Source organism: Camelus bactrianus, chromosome 5 (assembly GCF_048773025.1).
Source record: "Camelus bactrianus isolate YW-2024 breed Bactrian camel chromosome 5, ASM4877302v1, whole genome shotgun sequence".
Taxonomy (NCBI): Eukaryota; Metazoa; Chordata; class Mammalia; order Artiodactyla; family Camelidae; genus Camelus; species Camelus bactrianus.
The window spans coordinates 25,067,796-25,086,987 of record NC_133543.1 but is presented as its reverse complement, the minus strand read 5'-3'; the positions used below and the strand labels follow the sequence as shown (position 1 = coordinate 25,086,987).

The 19,192-nt window shown below is 35.1% G+C and overlaps 1 protein-coding gene across 15 annotated transcripts in view; it reads right to left on the bottom strand.

Moving 5' to 3' along the window:
• The window catches only part of R3HDM1 (R3H domain containing 1), an 82,610-nt gene that overhangs the window by 10,445 nt on the left and 52,973 nt on the right, over positions 1–19,192 (bottom strand). For all 15 annotated transcript variants that reach the window (XM_010973215.3, XM_045508850.2, XM_010973216.3 and 12 more), the window contains 3 exons: positions 12,226–12,380; positions 8,762–8,913; positions 440–543 (listed from right to left, as the gene is read on the bottom strand). In XM_010973215.3, the coding sequence (XP_010971517.1) occupies positions 440–543; positions 8,762–8,913; positions 12,226–12,380 (411 nt within the window). The remainder of the gene's footprint in view (positions 1–439; positions 544–8,761; positions 8,914–12,225; positions 12,381–19,192) is intronic.

The following is a 19,192-nucleotide window of genomic DNA, read 5'->3' as shown; positions in this document are numbered from 1 at the left end:
GGAGGGAGAAATACTAAATCTAAAGTGCCTTTGACACATCTGGGTAGGAAAGTCCAGCAGGCAGTTGCTATATACGGTCTTGTCTCAGCAGAAATAAGATTTGGGAGACACTGGCAAAAAAGCCGTGGTTGGATTCTTGAGGAAGAGTCTGAAGGGTAATGAGAGAGTGCCTAGGAAAGGATCCCAGAGAACATCAATATTTAAGAGGCAGGCAGGATGGAGAGCCTGAGGAGGAGAAATGGAGAGCAGGGGTGGAGGGAGGCAGGAGAAAAGGAAGAAGGAGGGGACTGAATCTGTTAACTCTGATTTCACGGGGCACCCTGGTATATCTTAGTACATGACAAGTTGAAAACCTTTTTCTAGAAATGCCCAAGGAACTTATTTAATTATTTCTCAAATGGACAAACCATTGCACGTTCCCCCAATTATCTATTCATACCTGCACACTGATGGCCTTGAAGCTGCTGGGAACTGCATGGTGAAGTAGTTCGAGGAAACTGGACTTGTTCTGATCCTGGATGCTGCAAGTAACCTACTGATGAGCTATGGGGCAAAAATCAAACAAACACAGAACACAGCGCAATGAGATGGAGATGACTGTAAAGATTTTTTGAATGAAAGGTCTATAAGTTTATTTAGATATATATTATTTCTCAAGTTGGTTTGCTTAATAAAAGTCAAACTTAACTCTTTTCTAAACAGTGAGTTATAAAGAATTACCTTTTTGATAAAAATCACTTTATGTTTTTGTCAATGACACTAATTTTTTAAAAGTAACTCATGATTTCATTGCTCTTACTCTTTTACAACTTATTCTGAATAGGCCTTTTGTATTGTTCAAATAATTATTTTAAAAAGAAGAAAAATAGCTCACTAGCTTTATGAAATAAAAAGGTAATTTATTTGGATCTCACTAAGCTATCTATATTTTAGAAGAGAGAATATGCGGTTTGACAATGATGAGACTCAGAAAAAATATTTTATTGCTTAAAAAATGTACTAAGGACATAATGTACTATCTAAGGAATAAAGGAAATAATAGAACATGATTTTGACATATTCTAATATAAATGCTGACAAAAATAAATGGCTGTTAGTGTAAAACCATTAAGCTACTGCTGTATTTTTCAACAGTTTATCTTTGAGACTCAAACTTACATGGAATTTGTCATAATATGTCCTTCAAGTTTTCTCCATTTAGCAATTTCTTTCAGGAAAATAATTTCAAATCATAGAGCAATATTACGAATTCTTGCTGAGAATTCTCAAGTAATCAGAAATCTTAATTTATATATAAAACCCTGTTACCAGCCTTTTAAATCAATTTTCTTTACATAGTTTTATTTCTTAATCCAGCTTTAACAACTTTTTTGCACTACATCTCATAGAATTGCTTCAAAACATTAGATCCAACTACTGAATTACTGAGAATACAGGGAGAAGTGTTAAACACCACGATGACACCATCAGTCAAATCCGACTGTGGAATGCTCTACAAGACACACGTACAAAAACATAAGCAATATTTGTGGGGTAGTTGGTAACACAAATACCAGCTGGATATTTTTTATAATTAAGAGGTTAACTGTGAAATTTTTAAGATGTTTAATAGTACTGTAGTTGTATGGTTTAAAAAACCTTTTAGGGATACTTCTAGTGAAATACTAGTGAATGAAATAATATGATACCCGGGTTTATTTTAAAATAATACGGGAGGAGCATGAAGTAGAAGTTTAAATGAAAATAGATTAGTCATTAGTCAATAAATGTATAAGCTGAGTGAAGGGTACATAGGGGTTCAGTATACTTTGGCTTATATTTAAGTGTATTTACAAATATCTGTAATAAGAAGTTAAAAAATGATTCTCTAATTCAGGGTGACAATTCTCCAATTAATAAGACTTAGTAAAGTTTCATTGTTTTCTGTGGCAGTATTTAGTGTAGTTCAATAAAGGGAACAAGAAAAGGATGTAAAGTGAAGATTTCACAAAAGGTGATTTTGGACCACATGCCAAAATGAAAAAATAGTACTTTTTGAAGTTCATGTCAATTAGGATTGGAAGGCATGATAAGAGTATTTGCCACTTGTAGAAATAACATAGCTTAAGACATGGAGGGTGACAGATAAAGAATATAGAGTTTCTCTCCTTTTCCCCTTCATCAGTATATTCACATTAAAAAAATTTTTAATTATGGTGAAGTACACATAGCATATAATTTACCATCTTAAACCATTTTTAAGCATACAACTCGGTGCCATTAAGCACATTCATATTGTTGTACAATCATCACCACCATCCATCTCCAGAACTCTTCATCTAGCAAAACTGAAATTGTACCCGCTAAACAACAGCTCCCCATTCCTCCTTTTCCCAGGCCCTGGCAACCACCACTGTACTGTTTCTATGAATTTTCGCTATCCTAGATACCCCATTTAAGCAGAATCAGACAATATTTGTCCTTTCGTGACCAGCTTATTTTGCACAGCATAATGTCTTCAAGATTCATCCATGTTACAGCATGTGGCAGAGTTTCCTTCCTCTCTAGACCTGTGCTGTGCTTCCTGAAGGTGCTGTGAGTAATCGATAGTACCCATTTGGGGACTGTAGCGGTCTCAGTATCACACATTTAATTCTTTAATAATGAAATGCGACTGAAGCAGTGAACAAAAAACAAACACTTTGAGGCTCATTGGTCCTAATGACTGATCCACCATTTGTGACAAGTTGAGCAAATTTCACTAGAATTTAAATCAAATTTAATCAGCTTGGAAGAGGAAACAAAAATTGAAAGTTTAAACTATCCAAAGGTTGCTCCATTATTTCTTTTGGATTATTTTTGTTGGATTTCCTATTAATAACAGAACTTTTACAACTTGTTCTGCAGCAAGTTTAATTTTGGGGGTGGATTATATTTGTGGTAAACTTTCAGAGACAGAATTACAGAATAAAAGAAGTACAGCAGTTTTGTGTTTTGTTAAATGTCATCAGAATGATTTACAGAAAAATGGGCTTCATCTGTCTAGCAACCAGCAATGTTCGTCTCTCTGCATATTGTTAACTGTTTTATCCTCCTTTTCCGGTTAAAGTTGCCTTAATTTTTCATTTCTCAGATTGTTGGTGAGAGTAAACATCTTCTCATGGGATAATTTACTACCAGTTCTGGCCAAGTGGGTAAACAATTTATTTCCATGAATTGTTTATTTGCCAAGTTGCAATATTATCCTTCTAGAACATACAGAAGTGAGAAAAATGTTTAAACTTTTACCAGACATCTGTCACATTTCCCCACATCTTGATGTTTTCTTTTTGAAACCTGTTTTAATATAACTGTACTGAATCTTTATATTAAAAAAAACCTTTAAAATATTCATCTACTCTTTAAAATTAATTATTTTTTGGGAGGGGAGGTAATTAGGTTTGTTTGTTTGTTTGTTTGTTTTTTAGAGGAGGTACTGGGGATTGAACCCAGGACCTCTTGCATGTTAAGCACTCACTCTACCACTGAGCTTATACATTCCCCGTCTAGAAAATTCATCTACTCTTTGATAATGCATTTCAAATCTTGAATCCTACCTCAGTGAGAAAAACAAAGCAATCAGAAAAGTATTTTCATAAACTCTTCACCACACCTATCCACACACTAATCTCTGTGCCCACGTACTCTGCTTTCCCCCACTCCCCCATACGTGAATCCTTTGTGCTCTTATCGAAGGCTAACCCACTTCCACTTGAGTGCTGGCTCTCACCCTCTTTCGGGACCTAACAACTCTACCCTCTCTCCTGAAGCAGCACATCCTCTCTCTACTGTCTTTCCCTTCAGCATACAAACATTTCTTTTTTCAATAAGAACAGGCCACTCTCTCTTAGCCTTGTTCCCCTCTCCCATGCACCACTGAAATTCAATGCCCCCCTTTATGAAAGCAATTCTCCTCAAAATTGTCTCTGTTTATTGTCTCCAGCCCCTCCCTTCCCATTCTCTTGGCTTTCATCTCCTAAGAGAGAGTTAGGTCTCCCTTCCAGTATTTTATTAACTTTTTAGGGGTTTGAAATATATACAAGAGTACCCAGAACTATATTCTGCAATTTAAAGAATTATAAAATGAAGAACTGAGTAACCTATATTCATATTAAGAAAAAAACATCACTAATATCTTAGAAATCTCCACACCATCTCGCACCATGTACCTCTAACTTCTGTATAGCAGTGCTCCATGTGGTAGGTTTACCTTTTTAAACAAATTGTTTCTGAAGAGGGTTGTGTTATTTTTTTATTACTGAGGTTTGAGAATTCTTAATATACTCTACACAAGTCCTTTTTCAGATACTTGATTTCATAGTCAGTATATTGTTTGACTTTTCATTCTTATTCTTTTTATTATTCTTTCATTTTATTCTTTTCTGTAGCCAGTTTCCATCCCGTATAGTTTTCCTACTGCCTGAAAGACCTTCTTTAACATTTCTTGGAGTGTAGGTATAAGCTGGCAATTAATTCTTTCAGTTTTTGAATGTTTGAAATAGTCTTAATTTCATCTTTGCTTCTGAGAAATACTTCTACTGGTATAGAATTCTATGTTTTTTTCTTTCATTACTTCAAATAAAGATGTTGTGCCACTGTCTCCGGCTTGTATTGTTTCTAACAAGAGGTCTCCTGCATTCTTATCTTTGTTCACCTCTATGTAATGTGTCTTTTTAACTCTGGCTACTTTTACAACTTTCCCTTTATAACTTCGTAAGAAGTTTCCTTCCTTTTTTCACTTGAAGTCTGTTGAACTTTTTGGATCTGCAGGTTTATAATTTTCATCAAATTTTGAAAAATTTCAGCTATTATTCAAGTATTTTTTGTTCCTCTCTTTGTTCTCTTTTGAGGATGCCTATTGCACATGCATTAGGCTCCTTGAAAACCACTGATGCTCTAGCTCTATTCTTTTTTTTCTAGTCTTTTTTCCCTCTGTCTGAATTTTAGGTTGGCACTGTTTCACAGTCAGGTTTATTTAACTGACTGGTTTTTCTCCTCATTATTGGCATTACTTTCTTACTTCTCTGTGTATTTGGTGATTTTTGATTAGATGCCAGGCTTATGTGTTTAGTGTTAGATATCCTTGTATTTTTTAACAATATTTTTGAGCTTTGTTCTGGGCCACAGTTATCTGGACACACTTTAATCCTTTTGGGTCTTACTTTTTTAAGGCACAACCCAAGCAATCTTTAATCTAGGGCTAACTGTCCTCCACTGCTGAGACAGTATTCTTTTAAGTCCTCGACTCACTGCCTCATGTATTATGAGGTTCTGACATGCTGGCTGGTAGGAATATAAATAAACTAACTATTCCCGTCCTTGTGTGAGATACGGGGATTGCCCTGCCTGTTCCTTTTGAGTGGTTCTTTTCCTGGCCTTGTGTAGTTTTTGCACATAATGCAACAGTCAGCAATCACCTAAGACTCAGAAGGGTCCCTCTTAGGTCTCCAGAGCAATCTCTTTGTTAACTCTCCTCTCTTTAGTACTCTGCCCTGTAAACTCTAAGGCACCCTGGCTTCCTTAACTCTCAACTCCACTAAGAGGCTCTGCTTGGGTTTCCTCTCCCTGAGCTATGGCTGGGAAACTCTTTGCAGGAGGCAAGCTGGGGCAGTAAGACTCACTTTCTTTGTTCTCCCTCTCTTGGGGTGTACTTGTACTGTCCCTCACTGTCTAATAAAAATAGTTGTTTCACATATTTTTCTAAATGGAAGCCAGGAGTACAGTAGGTTTTTAAGATCCTTTCATCAGTATGCCTGATACTGTCTCCAACACCAATAAGTAAAATACAGAAGTCAGCACACTCTCAAGCTACAAAAATTATTCACAAAATAATATAGAATATGCCAGAGGGGCATTTCTAACACAAGCCTTTCCTGCTTCCTAAACTTGGCCTACCTCAGGGGATTACTTGCTATCTAGGTTACCTATGGCCTGGAGAAATATCCAATAAAATGGCAAACCATTCAAAATCGTGGGGTGTGAAGAAAGCCAGGATGGATTTTGAGAAACAGTTTGGAGAAGCTTAAAATTTACTTGAAGAAACTAATAATTCAGAAGTAGGTGGGAAGATGAAGAGATTTACTCCTTTTTCTTACGTTTAAAAAAAATTATCTGCATTTCTCCTTACACAAGTCCTTTCCCCTCTGTCTTTAAAAAAATTCCTATTTTTGAATAAACACTCTTGACCTTTTATCTCAAAGAGTTCATGAACAGTCTAAACTTAACCTGTTTCTTATAATTGTTTGATCTACCACACACTCTCTATGGCTACAAATGACCTTTTCTTGTTACTTCTAATGTTTTTTTTCCCAGTAAATGGTCTCATCCTCCACAGCAATATTTGACTGTTAATCTTTGAAATCTCCTAGTATGTTGGCTTCCATATTCCTTTTTCCTTATGCTGTCAGCCTTCATTTCAGACCATTTCCTGCTGGCTTTTTGTTTTTGTTTTTTTTTTGCTATTAATCATCTGGCATATGAGTTGGCAAACTCTGGCCACTGGGCTTTTGAATGACCTGCAAGGTAAGAATGGTCCTCCACCTGAAGTAATTCCATTCTTCTCATTAGTAGACCCATATTTTTTTTAAAAAAGTGGTCAATTATTTTATTTTGAATTTTGTCAATAAAATTTTCTTTTGGAAATTTATTTTATCTGTTGTTATAAACATATAAATACCAAAAATAGTATCTATAATTTTATATCTTGGCCTCAAAAGCATACGATATTTCCTGTCTGGCCTGTTACAGAAAAATGTGCTGACCCTAGATCTAGTAGGTATTTTAAAGTAAACAATATATAAATTACACTCATCTCCAACTCTAATACCCTATTGTTGCTAGTAGGACATTTTCCATCAAGGTATCAGATTTTCCCCTAACCGTCATTTACAGTATCACCAAGTATTCCTTTCTTCTTTCAAAGTGCCTCCCAGATGTACCCACTTCCTGCTGCCACCACCACACACAGTGGAGCACCTGCTGCTTGATGCTTGTATGCACCACTCTCCTCCTCGAGTTCTCTGCCCAATTCAAATCCACCTCAACTACTGCGACTGAACTAATTTATTTAAAGAGACAAACCTTATCACATCAATTTCACGCTTCAAAAACCACAATTACTTGCTATTAAGAGTCTAAAATATAAATTCCTTGGCCTGACCTCTTACTCTCATGCTGATTTCTCCCTAGTCCAACCTAAGAGGAAAAATTCAGATACTCTGTGGAAAGATGCTCAAGGCTAACATTCAACGAAAAAGCTGAAGAATAAAACATTCATAAAAATAATTCTGCACATGCAGAAAAATATTCAGTGACACAACACAAACCAAAACATCCCTAATCTATCTCAAAAACACCAAACCTCCCTTCTCAAACCATAAATTTTTTACGTATCTATTTAGAAGAAGAAAAAGTGTTAGAGGAAAAAAAAAAGTTTTAGAAAGATATATAGCAAACTCTAATTGATTATTTTGGTCGAGGAATAGCAATTGCTTTGCACAAAGGGCAATGGGTAAGGGAGATTTTTTTAAACCACAGCTTATGAAAAATGCAATTAAAAATATAGAAAATGAAATGTTTAGAACAAGTGACTCCTAACAAAGTTCACATATTATATGTACACTGGAAGATGACTTGAGTCAAGACACCAAAATTTAACAGTGATTACCTCCGGTGGTGAGGCATACTTCATCTGCTCTTTCACATGTCACATTTTGAAATATTTTATATTTTCAAGTTTTCTACAATAACTATGTATCATATGTATAATCAGAAGGACCCAAGTAAGTTAAATAGAGAAAATACTCTTTTAATAGATAAAATGCAGGTGCAGGAGAAATATTTTTCTCAAGAGAAACTCACTGAGGCTGAAAATAAAGCTTTTTGCATGAAATGTCACCTCTTCCCTCCCTATTCTTTAAAGGTATCCACTTAAAAATTATTTCTTTAATCTTACTATTATCATTCATTTTTGTTGGGGTCACAAGCAGTGAAATACCTATAAGCATCCTCTTCCTTTCTTTAACATCATTTTTGTCAATAAAACTTAACTTACTAATTAATTTTGCCGATAAATACATGCTTACAAAAATAGTAAAAAGCTGTTACATCTGACAAAGAGAAAATAAGTATTCTAAAAAGGTAATGTTTCAGCATCAAAAGTAACTTTCTTATTACATTTTATTTCTCTAGGCTAAGTGTTAACAACTTCCCTTTTAATAACAACAGAAGTAAAATTTCACGAAAAGATGTGGTTCGGTCTGAGACTTTGTTATAGACAATTACTGCAAAAGATGGCTGAGGCCAACAAAAAGCCGAAAACACAAAATTAGAAGTTTAGGAGAAATAAAAATGCTGAAATACTCTAGCAAGATATTTTGCTGCAGAGGTTATATATAGAAAATATATTCTCCCCAAACTCTTACAAAAACCTTAAATATTAACACACAAATGCTCTAAACTCCAAGGCCTATGGCCAGCTATGATTCCCTCTGGGTGAGTAAAAGGAGACTGGCCTACTGCTTTACTGCTTTTAAGCACATGAGAGACTCTGACTCCCCTTTTACACATGTAATGCTCTGCTTACGCTGAAATATTTGAAAAACAGATTGCATCATAGTTTTTCTATTCTATATTGGAAAAAGATCTCAGGTATTGCTCCTTAGGCAACTTTAAAATTAGCAACAGACCACAATTCTGGTAAACCACGGGAGCTATAGGATTAGGTTCTTCTAGTCACACTCACCTTAAGTTATTTTGTTGGCCAGGTGGAATGACACTATAGTAAACTGGCATTCCCGTTGTGGGCATAGATCCTTGATTAGACTGATTAGGGAACATAACAGGCTGTTGATAAGTCTGATGGGCAATTCCTTGAGAACCTTGAGGCAGTGAAACCTAAAATTTGAAAGACAATTTAAAGGGAAAGAGGTTCTTCAAAACCCTGCAAATGTCAATGTCTCCAGCCACCATACACTTTTCAAGAATAAGCAGTTAGGAATAAGTTAAAACTGCCAATAGGCTGCCCCGATAAGTTAGCTACAGCATTACCATTTGATTTCTGTATCCTTTTTGGCTACCGTTTTTGGTTAATATTTATCAATAGTAGAGTAGGCTAGATGCATCAGATTGTTTTTAAAAAGTTATGACATGTCTCAAAGTTATTAAAAAAAAACTTTCAAAATAAGCACGATCATTTGATATGAAGAGTAATATGGTTCACCTCAGGTAGAGCTAAGTAAAACTTAGGTGGGGCACCAGGGAGATACACTGGATCAGAAAGAGTGTGAGCTCTGGGGCCTAAGGTACCTAGCTGTCATGTCACCTCCATCACTTTACTACCTATGTGACCCTGGGCAAAGGACTTCACTATTCTGAGGCCCCACAGGTCATTATCTAACAAATGGGAATGACACCTCCACCGGGCGGACTGGGTATTATCTCTGTTATAATCTTCATCTACAGGGTCTAGCACAATAGAAATATGATAAATGGTGGATCTTTCTCTGTTTTCTATATTATCTACATAGAAACCACATGAACATAATGATTCTTCAATTCTCTGGTTTCCATAGTTTTTTTTTTTTTTTTTTACCATAACCTCTAACACTTTTTATTTTTTATTGGAGGGGAGTAATTAGGTTTACTTGTTTATTTGTCTTAATGGACTTACTGGGGATTGAACCCAGAACCTTCTGCATAATTGCTACCGCTGAGTTATACCCTCCCCACCATAGTTTTTAAAATAGAAAACACATGGGCACAATGGTTCCTTAATTTACAAATGTGCCATGTTACAGTTGCATTCAGTGATTTTGGTAAATACAAAATGTAATATAAATGTAAAAGCTTCTGATGATTCTCATGATGATGACGTCAGCAATAGTAATGGCGTTGACAGCAGTTAACAGTGATGACAATGAAAGTTAACATTACTGAGTACTTACTATCACGTTCAGATTCTGTCCTAAAAACCTCTGCATATTATTACATCAAGCCCTCCTAACAACCCTAAGAAGGCATCTTTATTATCCCTGTTTTACAGATGGGAAAACTGAGGTTAAGCAGCTTGCCTGAGGTTGTATAGCAGAGAAGTCGGAATGTGAACCCATGCCCACTGCCCCCAGAGTCTTAGTTCTTTAACCACATCATGATTCTCTATATCTGAGCATCATGATTTATAAGTTAATGATTAGCTTCTAAGTCTTGCCTACTAACATCTTCTTGAAATGCACCTGCACCTTTCAAATTACATGGTCATCTTTTAATTACTTTCAATTTGGCTCAATTATTGCAAAGAGAAAGTTACTGGTTTAATTCCTCCAATTCTGTACGACACAGTATATTTCAGTCTTTTTGTCTACTGAGGCAGTGTGATATTGTGAAATTATTATTTCTGACTGTACCTAAGTTAGTATATAAGCAAGGCAGATCTAGGAAAATGATTTAAGCTATAGAATAAATTTGTACCTAGCGGTAAAGGAAAAACTCAAGTACCAAAAGACAGGGAACAGTACTTGAAAATGCACAGCCACAGTATACACTCTACTGAGTACAGCTGACTTCTCTGACTTAATTTTTAGATGGTTTATCACCATCCAGCTTATCTAACCAAACGTGGTAGGAAGTACAAAGCAGGCTGTTACTCATTGCTTGTCAGAGTAACATTTCTCATGACATTCACCCAGTGGGAGGATTACATGAAATATCATGAGAAAGTAATTTGTAACTTATAAAAAAAAAGTATGCTACAGAAATTATAATAACTGTCTTAGCTATGAAACATTTAAAATATCTAGCTCCATTTTTAAAGACTACATTAATAAGGATGTAATATATTTCAAATTTATATTCAAGGCAGATCTTACTTATAAGGTGTACAGGCATCAAGCTGATGCCTGATGGATTGAATTAGGCAGCATGACCAGTGTCCTTGAGAAGGGAGGGCTCCTGGCTTGGTAGTGATTCTGTCTAACTCCAGACAAAGTAGGGGATGGGCAGTTTCATGTGCCTAGGCTTAAGCAAGGAGGATAAAGAGTAAAAGGCTTGGAGGATATGAGAGAAGAGAAAGATGTAAAATCTAGTTTCATGATACATCTTTTTTTGTTAGTTGCTTTCTATTATCAAGGGGCTTCAAAGTAAGGCATATTCTTTAGTGCTCAAAAGTCCTTGATAATTCCACATTTAAAATTTTAATTACAATTTTCATTTCCTGGAATTACACAGAACATGCTACCACCTTTCCTCATATCCTTTCCCATCCTCAGAACATCTTCTTAACCAATTTATGCCCATAATTTTCTTTTGAGAGCTAGTTAAAGGTCTGGATCTTTTAGAAGACTTCTGCATTAAGTCCTTAACCTGTTCATGGCTATATTTCATGACTCCTTCAGTTATCAGTCTGTATACTACCACCAATTTGTTTACACATGTTTAGATGAAATACGTGTACATTTCTCTTTCCAACTAAATTGTTTCTACCTTGTTGACATGAAGGAAAATGGTCTTTGGATTTCTTAACAGCTATGGAAAACCACAAGGCTAACAAAACAAACCTACTTGCTGGTTACTCCAGAAAGTAGAGGAAGGTAAAACAAATCTCTGAAAATGTGCCATAGTTTACTAAAGAAAGCTGACTTATTTATGAAACAGTAAGTGCTTCTACTTTAGAATTAGAAATGAAAATCCATGACATTTTCAATATATGACATACTATTCCTTTTTGGGACTAAGTGGGATAAAAAAATCAGTTCCAGCATGGCAAACTGCACACTGTTCCTTATCCTGTAAACACTGACTTGTAATCTGTACTCTACTTCATACCTATCTCCACCTGTACCTATCTCCACCTTTACTTTTCTCTCCCATTCCACTCTCTCCTCAAGCAGACTTTCTAAGCAGTTGAAGAATAGAATAAGACACTTGCTCATATACTTATGCTGCTGGAAACAGACAATGCTGGACAAAATTTATTCCCCAATATGAATATGGTTTAGACATTTTCTCTAAAAATTAATAAAGTGAATGAATAATGCAATAAAATGAGGATAAAACAAAGCTGCACTGACTAATAAAACTCTTCAGACTATAAAGTGATATATTACAGAAGCATTTCCCCAATATTAAAAGAAGAGAGAAGATGTATTGTAGCCACATAAGGTAATTATTCAAAATCATCTCTACCTGATGTAGGTAAGACTGACAATGTACCTGATAAGTTGGCACTGAAGGATAGGGGATGACCACTCCTTGAATCTGATTTCCAATGCTGTTGGGCTGGCCACCAACGAGGCTCTGACTCTGGGGTTGCTGAACTCCAACAATCCCTTGGTAGTTTTGCTGCTGGTTGGGCATAACTTGATAACCTGTAATGGCACAAAGAGTTAAATCCTGCTTTGAATTTATTTCACTAGTAGGATTTCTTTTGTGTGTTTTAAGCAAGTAGTTTGTGTTCTAAAATGACAGCATTTTGTTTAAATAGCAAATCTCAAAAACCCTCTATTGTGAGAGCTAACATTTAAAAGGTTTACTATGTAGGTAAGCCAAGTCAGCTACCCACCCTCACCCCCAATAACATTCAAGTAAAATTTGTGTACAAAGATTTCCTTTGTAGTTGAGGAAACTTACAGGGCCATAGACTTGGTTTATACAGACTATTACCATTCAGTGTGTATCACAATCTGCTATGACAAATAGTTTCTGTGGACCAAGACTGGATGCATAATTTGTGGGGTCCAGAACAAAAGCAAAATGCAGGGCCTCTTGTTAAAAAATTGAGAATTCTCAGTTGGTACTGGTAGAATTGGTCCTCTGGAGATGGAAAATAATGGTCACTTTTATAGAATCGTTTTATGCTTAAAAAAGACCACAATAAGATATGACTCTTTACATTAGGAATGTGTCAAGGGGCACAAGGAAAATGGAGTTATTCAGCAATTTTTTAGATTATTTTCTTATTGTATTATTAAAGTCACTTGACAGAGAAACAGATCCTTGGAGATATTAAGCAATCTGCCCCAAGTTCACAAATCAAACACCTAAGGGACAGCTCTTCCTACACTGAAGGCACTGCTGGTAATTTAAGTGGTAAGTTAAAAATATAAATATACTTTTATCAGGTCACTTTATTAGTTTTTAAAAAGACTCCACAATGATAAGCTTTGAGTAGTCAGTATGAATTCTGTCTCCAGAGCCTTAAGAGGATTCCTTTAGATAAACCCATTAGCTCAAGACTTATGTAAATAACCAGAAACTACAACAAAGCTTTTTTTTTTTTTTAAAGAAACCAGATAAAAATAACTACCTTCCAGCTTCAGAGTAGCTAAAAAAATTCTACAAAGATAAACCAAACTATAGCACTGCCTATACAAACTTCCACAACTAAGGATCAGTGAAATGATTTCTCTGATAATACCATATATCTATTTTGCTGTCCTGTATATATCAGTTTTCATTTCCATCCTAATTAATCCCTAAAGCCACAGGAATGGCAAAGATCCCATCTCAAGCGTAGGCTGTAGACAAAGTTATCACTGTAGTTGCCTGGAAGCCTCAATGATTTTGCTCAATGACTAAACAGTTGAATAAATTCTAGCATCAACCTTCTCTAAAGACATGAATACAAAATATATCTGGTAACTAGGCAACATGTTAACAACCAAGTAAAAATCCAGTTATAATGAATCCTTTAATAGTGAAGGGTTTCATAAAATGACGCTATTTCTATGGCAACAGTGCTTTATTGCCATGTTTCAAATGATTTCTTATCAATCTAGCTTTTACCAAAAAAATGTGTATTATAGTCCTTATATCTAATAAAGTGATTTATAATATGCTATCTCCTAAACATTTCTCCCTGTGAAATTCCTGTAATACTCAGATTTGCCAGGTAAAGTAAGGAAACTTCTTTCTTGCTCTTTGGTATAATAATTAACACCCCACCCTATTTGCAGTTTATCAAATGTCAAGTATTTCAAATTCACAATCCAAACCCCATCAAAACATACACTAACACATTTCTACCACTAAGAAAATAAAGGCCAGGAATGGACACAGAATGTGAATATAAGACCCTTTCTTGTTTTGGAAACGCCATTTCTGAACACCCACACACCCACAAACACATCTAATGCAGCATCAGAATTTGGGCTCAGCTCTTTATACACTGGGAAAGCAAATTCTTACAATGGACTTGTCAGGATTATAGTCCACTAAAATTAAACTGAAAAATGTGGACACCTGACAAAATTCACTGTAACATACTGTGACTTACATATTTTGACTTAAACAGTCACATCCCCCTAAAAAACTTGAAGTGTTTTTTTCATATTATTTTTCTATTTTATTCAAAATATATTCAAAGTTACAGGTTGCCTCAAAAGAAAACTTTGGGGAAAAAAGCCAATTTATGTTCAAATGTGGCTCTGATTTGCTTTATTTATCTAAATTTGCCAGTATCTGGAGATTCACCTTGCATGCCTTCTGCCTGCAATTCTCTTTCATGAAAAAAAAAATGACCGGACACAGTAAGCTTTCAATAAATAGCTGTAGATTCCATGTCATAGTGGTCTAATGTAGGGTCACTTGGACACTGCATCCTGGAATTGCACCAAAAAGTTTCCAATGGTATTTTAGATTCCTTAACATAGCCCAATCCCTACTAACATCAATGCCTACTTATATATACACACACATACACACACACACACCTCTTTATTTGTCTCTATCTATGTATCACCACACAAACATCACATTTTGGAAATGTGACAATATAACAAAATCTAGAACATTTGACTCCAGCACCTCATTTGTTAGAGAGGGTAGTATAAGGATGCTGTGAGCTCAAGATGTGCCTGGTGGATGATAAAAGCTGAGTAAAACATGGTCCTTATCTTTGAAATTAGGCATTCTTACCCACGACACCCTACCAGAATAGCACAGTAAGTAGGGTCTTGTGAAATTAAAGAGGAAAAAATTAATCCTGGCTGATAGTCACAAAGGCAGTAACATTTGAGGCTGGACTTAAAGTCTAGAAAAAGTAAAAACTGAATAACATGTTTGAGGAACAGGGAATAATAGTCAAGAGTGGCTGGATGTGGTACGTGCAGTGAAAAGTAGAAGATGAAGGTAGAATTTTGCTGGAGAACCAAAGATTTTACCAGTATAAGAGCAGTGAGAACTACCAATAAGTTTCAGATTTTAAAGATTGTGAAAGTATGAAAACGACAAGTATTAGTACTTCATTCAGAAGTAGAATAAATAAACTGGGAATATGTTTTTAAATAACAGTGGAGCTATTAAAAATAAGGATGCCAAATACTTTAAAAGAAAATATTTTCCCTAAGAAGTTTTCTTATTAATCTTCTCACAATTTTGTTCATTGCCTTATTCCCATATCTCTTAAAACTCTACAGGTAATAGAAAACTGTTCTTGTTAATTGTTCTCCACCATAAAAAAAAAAAAAAAAAAAAACAAAAAACCCCAAAACCCTAAACTGAAATGGCATGCTTTTTAAGGATTGGGTCAGAAACTTGTAACACCCCAACCACCCCATTAAAGAAAAAGAATAAAACCCAAAATCCACATCAGCTATCACAAAATGAGCCAAAAAAGTGAGTACTTAGTATTTATACTTACTAAATAAACAATGCGGAAAAACATATTCTTAACAGAATAGAATCAAAATTATGTATGCTTCTACACAAAACCAGGAGCTTACTTCATGCTGACAGGTTGACTGAGAACGAATGGCCAGTTTCTCACTGTCCACGTTTAGTGAATGGCTTTTCACAGCAAAAGTCATACTTGAGTTTTAAAGTAACATGTTTAAAATAAGGTTAAACATATTTGTCTTTTCATTAAAATGAAACTTAATCCCAAGAATACAAATCACCTCAGTCTAGAATTCATGAATTGCTCACAAAGCTTCTCAAAAAATGCACAGCAGATGAATCACAGATTTCACGTAATTAACCTCAAAGTGTTTATTTGAAAAGAAAGAACAAAATTGTTTTAGTTTATATCTAATATGTAAAGCTTGAAGTGAAGGTTTTATTTGAACATTTCTGGGGAAAAAAAAGGACATTGAAAACATCTTTAAAAAAGTTTTATTTGATTATAAAGTATGTTTTCATGGAAGAAAATTTGGAAAATACAAAAGGGAAAAAGCCACTATGCAAAAAAAATTTTTTTGTAAGACAATCATGTATAGATGATCACTATTTACACATTATATATATGGCTAGCCTTATTTTCTCTGCATAGATAGCAATATATATACCACTCACATTATTTATAGAAATAAGACCCTATGACATATACTGTTTCATAAACTTTTTCCATGAAATGTTTCCATAGCTAATCAATAGGGATTTTACAAAGCTATGGGAAGGAAGTATTTAAGTAAGTTTTCTTAGAACATATTTAGACCTCAAGTTAACAATCAAAGGACGAGAAAAAAGCCAACTGATCTGAAGTCTCCACTGACTTTAAGGAAGAAGGCATGTGTCAAGATGTTAACAAGACAAAATGACTAAATATTTTGGAACAAACTATGCCAGCTTCCAGTGTCCACTTTGGAATTCAACCCAAACACAAATTTATCCCAAATTTGTATGCATTTTCATTTAGAATACTACATAATTATTTCTTTGATGACACAACAAGATAATATTAGTAGCTAACATTTACATGATATTTATTAGGTTTAGGCACTGCTCTAAGCACTTTCATATGCTAACTCCAAACAAACAACAGCCCAGTAACTGGTTAAAAAGTATATAATTTTGGAGTATATGCTAAAGAACATGATATTAAATGTTACAAAAAGATTATCGGACATTTTGTGAATGATATAAGACCATGGGATCTATGTTGATTGAAGTTACTATAATCACAAGCAAAATTAGAAATATTCAATTGAGAAAGAGCACTTTAAAAAAAAGAAAAAAACAATAAAATTCTAATTCAGTGAAAGATAAGAACCTTATTGTTTAGGCAAGACAAAATCATTAATAAAATAATTTATTAACAACATAAAATAAAGGACCATCTAATTACAGACACGCCTCACTTTATGCACACTTGCTTAATAAAATTTACAACTTAAAAACTGTTCAAGGTGCTTTAAACCTGTGTTTAAATATTCAGGCTGCAGTGCATCAATTGTTAATAGCACTTATTAGAGAAGTGGCACTGTGGTTCATTATCTAACTACTCAGACCCAAGGCATGGGAGAAAAATAGTTCTGCTAGTTTTAAAAGAATAGTTTGAAGACTGCTAAGTATGAGGGAAAAAAAAAAAATCCAATGATCTGGAAAAAAGGGAGAAGGCTGAAGATTAGGAAGTGTAAAGGAGATTCCTAGAGAATGAAAAGTACCACTACGTTTAAAAAATGCTACAAGAAGAGCATTTAGAGTAGTCTGACACTCAGTACACATCCCCAATTTGGCTACTACCTAAATTATCCTTTCTTCAATAAGATGTGTTTCAGTATATCAGAATTAAAAAAAAAATGCTTCCTGTGATGTATCTGGATTTAACCTGGGTTTAAGAGGAAAACAGGATATCTTTCATAGAAATCTGTGAATTCGTGTGGGAAAGCGTCTATTTCGTAAAGCAGGCAATGCCTATATAAGTGATACCAAACAAGAGAGTACACATCCAGATCTCAGCACAGGTGCAAATTTATTTAGCACTGACATTCTCCTTTGTTACAGGATTGCACTGTTGCAATATTATCCCATTTCTCCTAGCACTTTCAGAGGAAACCACAATCAGTTCTGCAAGCTGAGAGAACTGGGACAATATAAATTGATGGCTCAGGCACTTCCCTGGGGGGCTCCAAAGAATATTCTATTTTAAACTCTCTTTCACTTCAACAGAGAAGAGAGCAAGAAGGAAATACAGTGCTCAGCAGAAAAGTACTTCACAGGCTTTAATAGGCTACTTTTTTTTTCACACAGGTGGCCTGAACTAGCATTTGTGTTAAAGGAAAACATTCTTAATAATGTGGATTAGGCATAATCAGAAAGATAATAAAAGGAACTGAAGAAATGCTTTTCAGAATAGCCGTAAATCTAAGGTTATTTCATTTAACAGCATTATTAAATTTTTTCAAGATTGAATTTTTTTTTTTTTTGGATGAGCCGTTTTGCCAACTCTAAATTTAATTTTAACTAGGTATCTACAAGACAGTTTATATAACAACTGCTTCCAAATCATCAAAATCTGAAGTTTGTAATCTGGCTTGTCTTATGTCTGTGGCACTATTTTAGTGAGCAGGCAAGTTCAGCTAAGGATAGCCTGTTGGTGAGTATGGAAGAAGAGTACACAGTTGCCAGCACGCCTTCACTACTCTTTCTCCTCTATCACCCTCTGCTCTCCTACTTCTGCGCCTGAAATAAACAGAAATACAAACACAAGAAACAAATCTAATAAACACAGCCACACAGAGGTTATAGCTCACAGCTATTTAAATGACAGTCCTATGGAAGAGTGTACACAACTCGAGGAAAGCTATGGGTACTTACCAGATACATTTGGCTCCAGATTTCAGTGGCGGCAGGTTAATGGAGAAGGGAAAAGGGAAATAGGTAGATTTGTAGGTAATACACAAATGTTTGAGTCTGTGCTGGTCACACAATACTAAGAAATGCTAACAAATCAATGGAAAAAACAAGGATAGTCAGGGCCACCACCTAGTAATTTAAATACAAAATTCCTATTACTCGAGCCAAAAGTTGTCAGTAAAGAAGCTGACTTTGCACCTAGAGTCCCTATTTAACATAACGAAATCCTTTATCAGTATATTCCCCTCCTCTGCTCCTCCAACATGGCCCTTCCTTCCTTGCCTGCCTTATACACCTTTGTTACTTTTAGATTTGTGCCCCGCAATGCTGCCAGTACTCTGCACATCTTAACAGCCCGTTGAACATACAATGTACCTCCTAAGGCTGTGGTTCATCAGGACCCTATCTTGGTCTATTGGTAATAAAGCTTAGTCAGTTTGGAACCTCATGGTTCCAAGTTATTTGGAAAGCTAAGACTGAAGGTATCATGCATTGATAATCTTTCAATTTATCAGCCTGTTGCAAAACTAAAATGATAATTTAGTTTTACAGAGTCATTTTGCTTCCCACATGCATACGATATCACAGTTTGGAATAAAAATTAAAC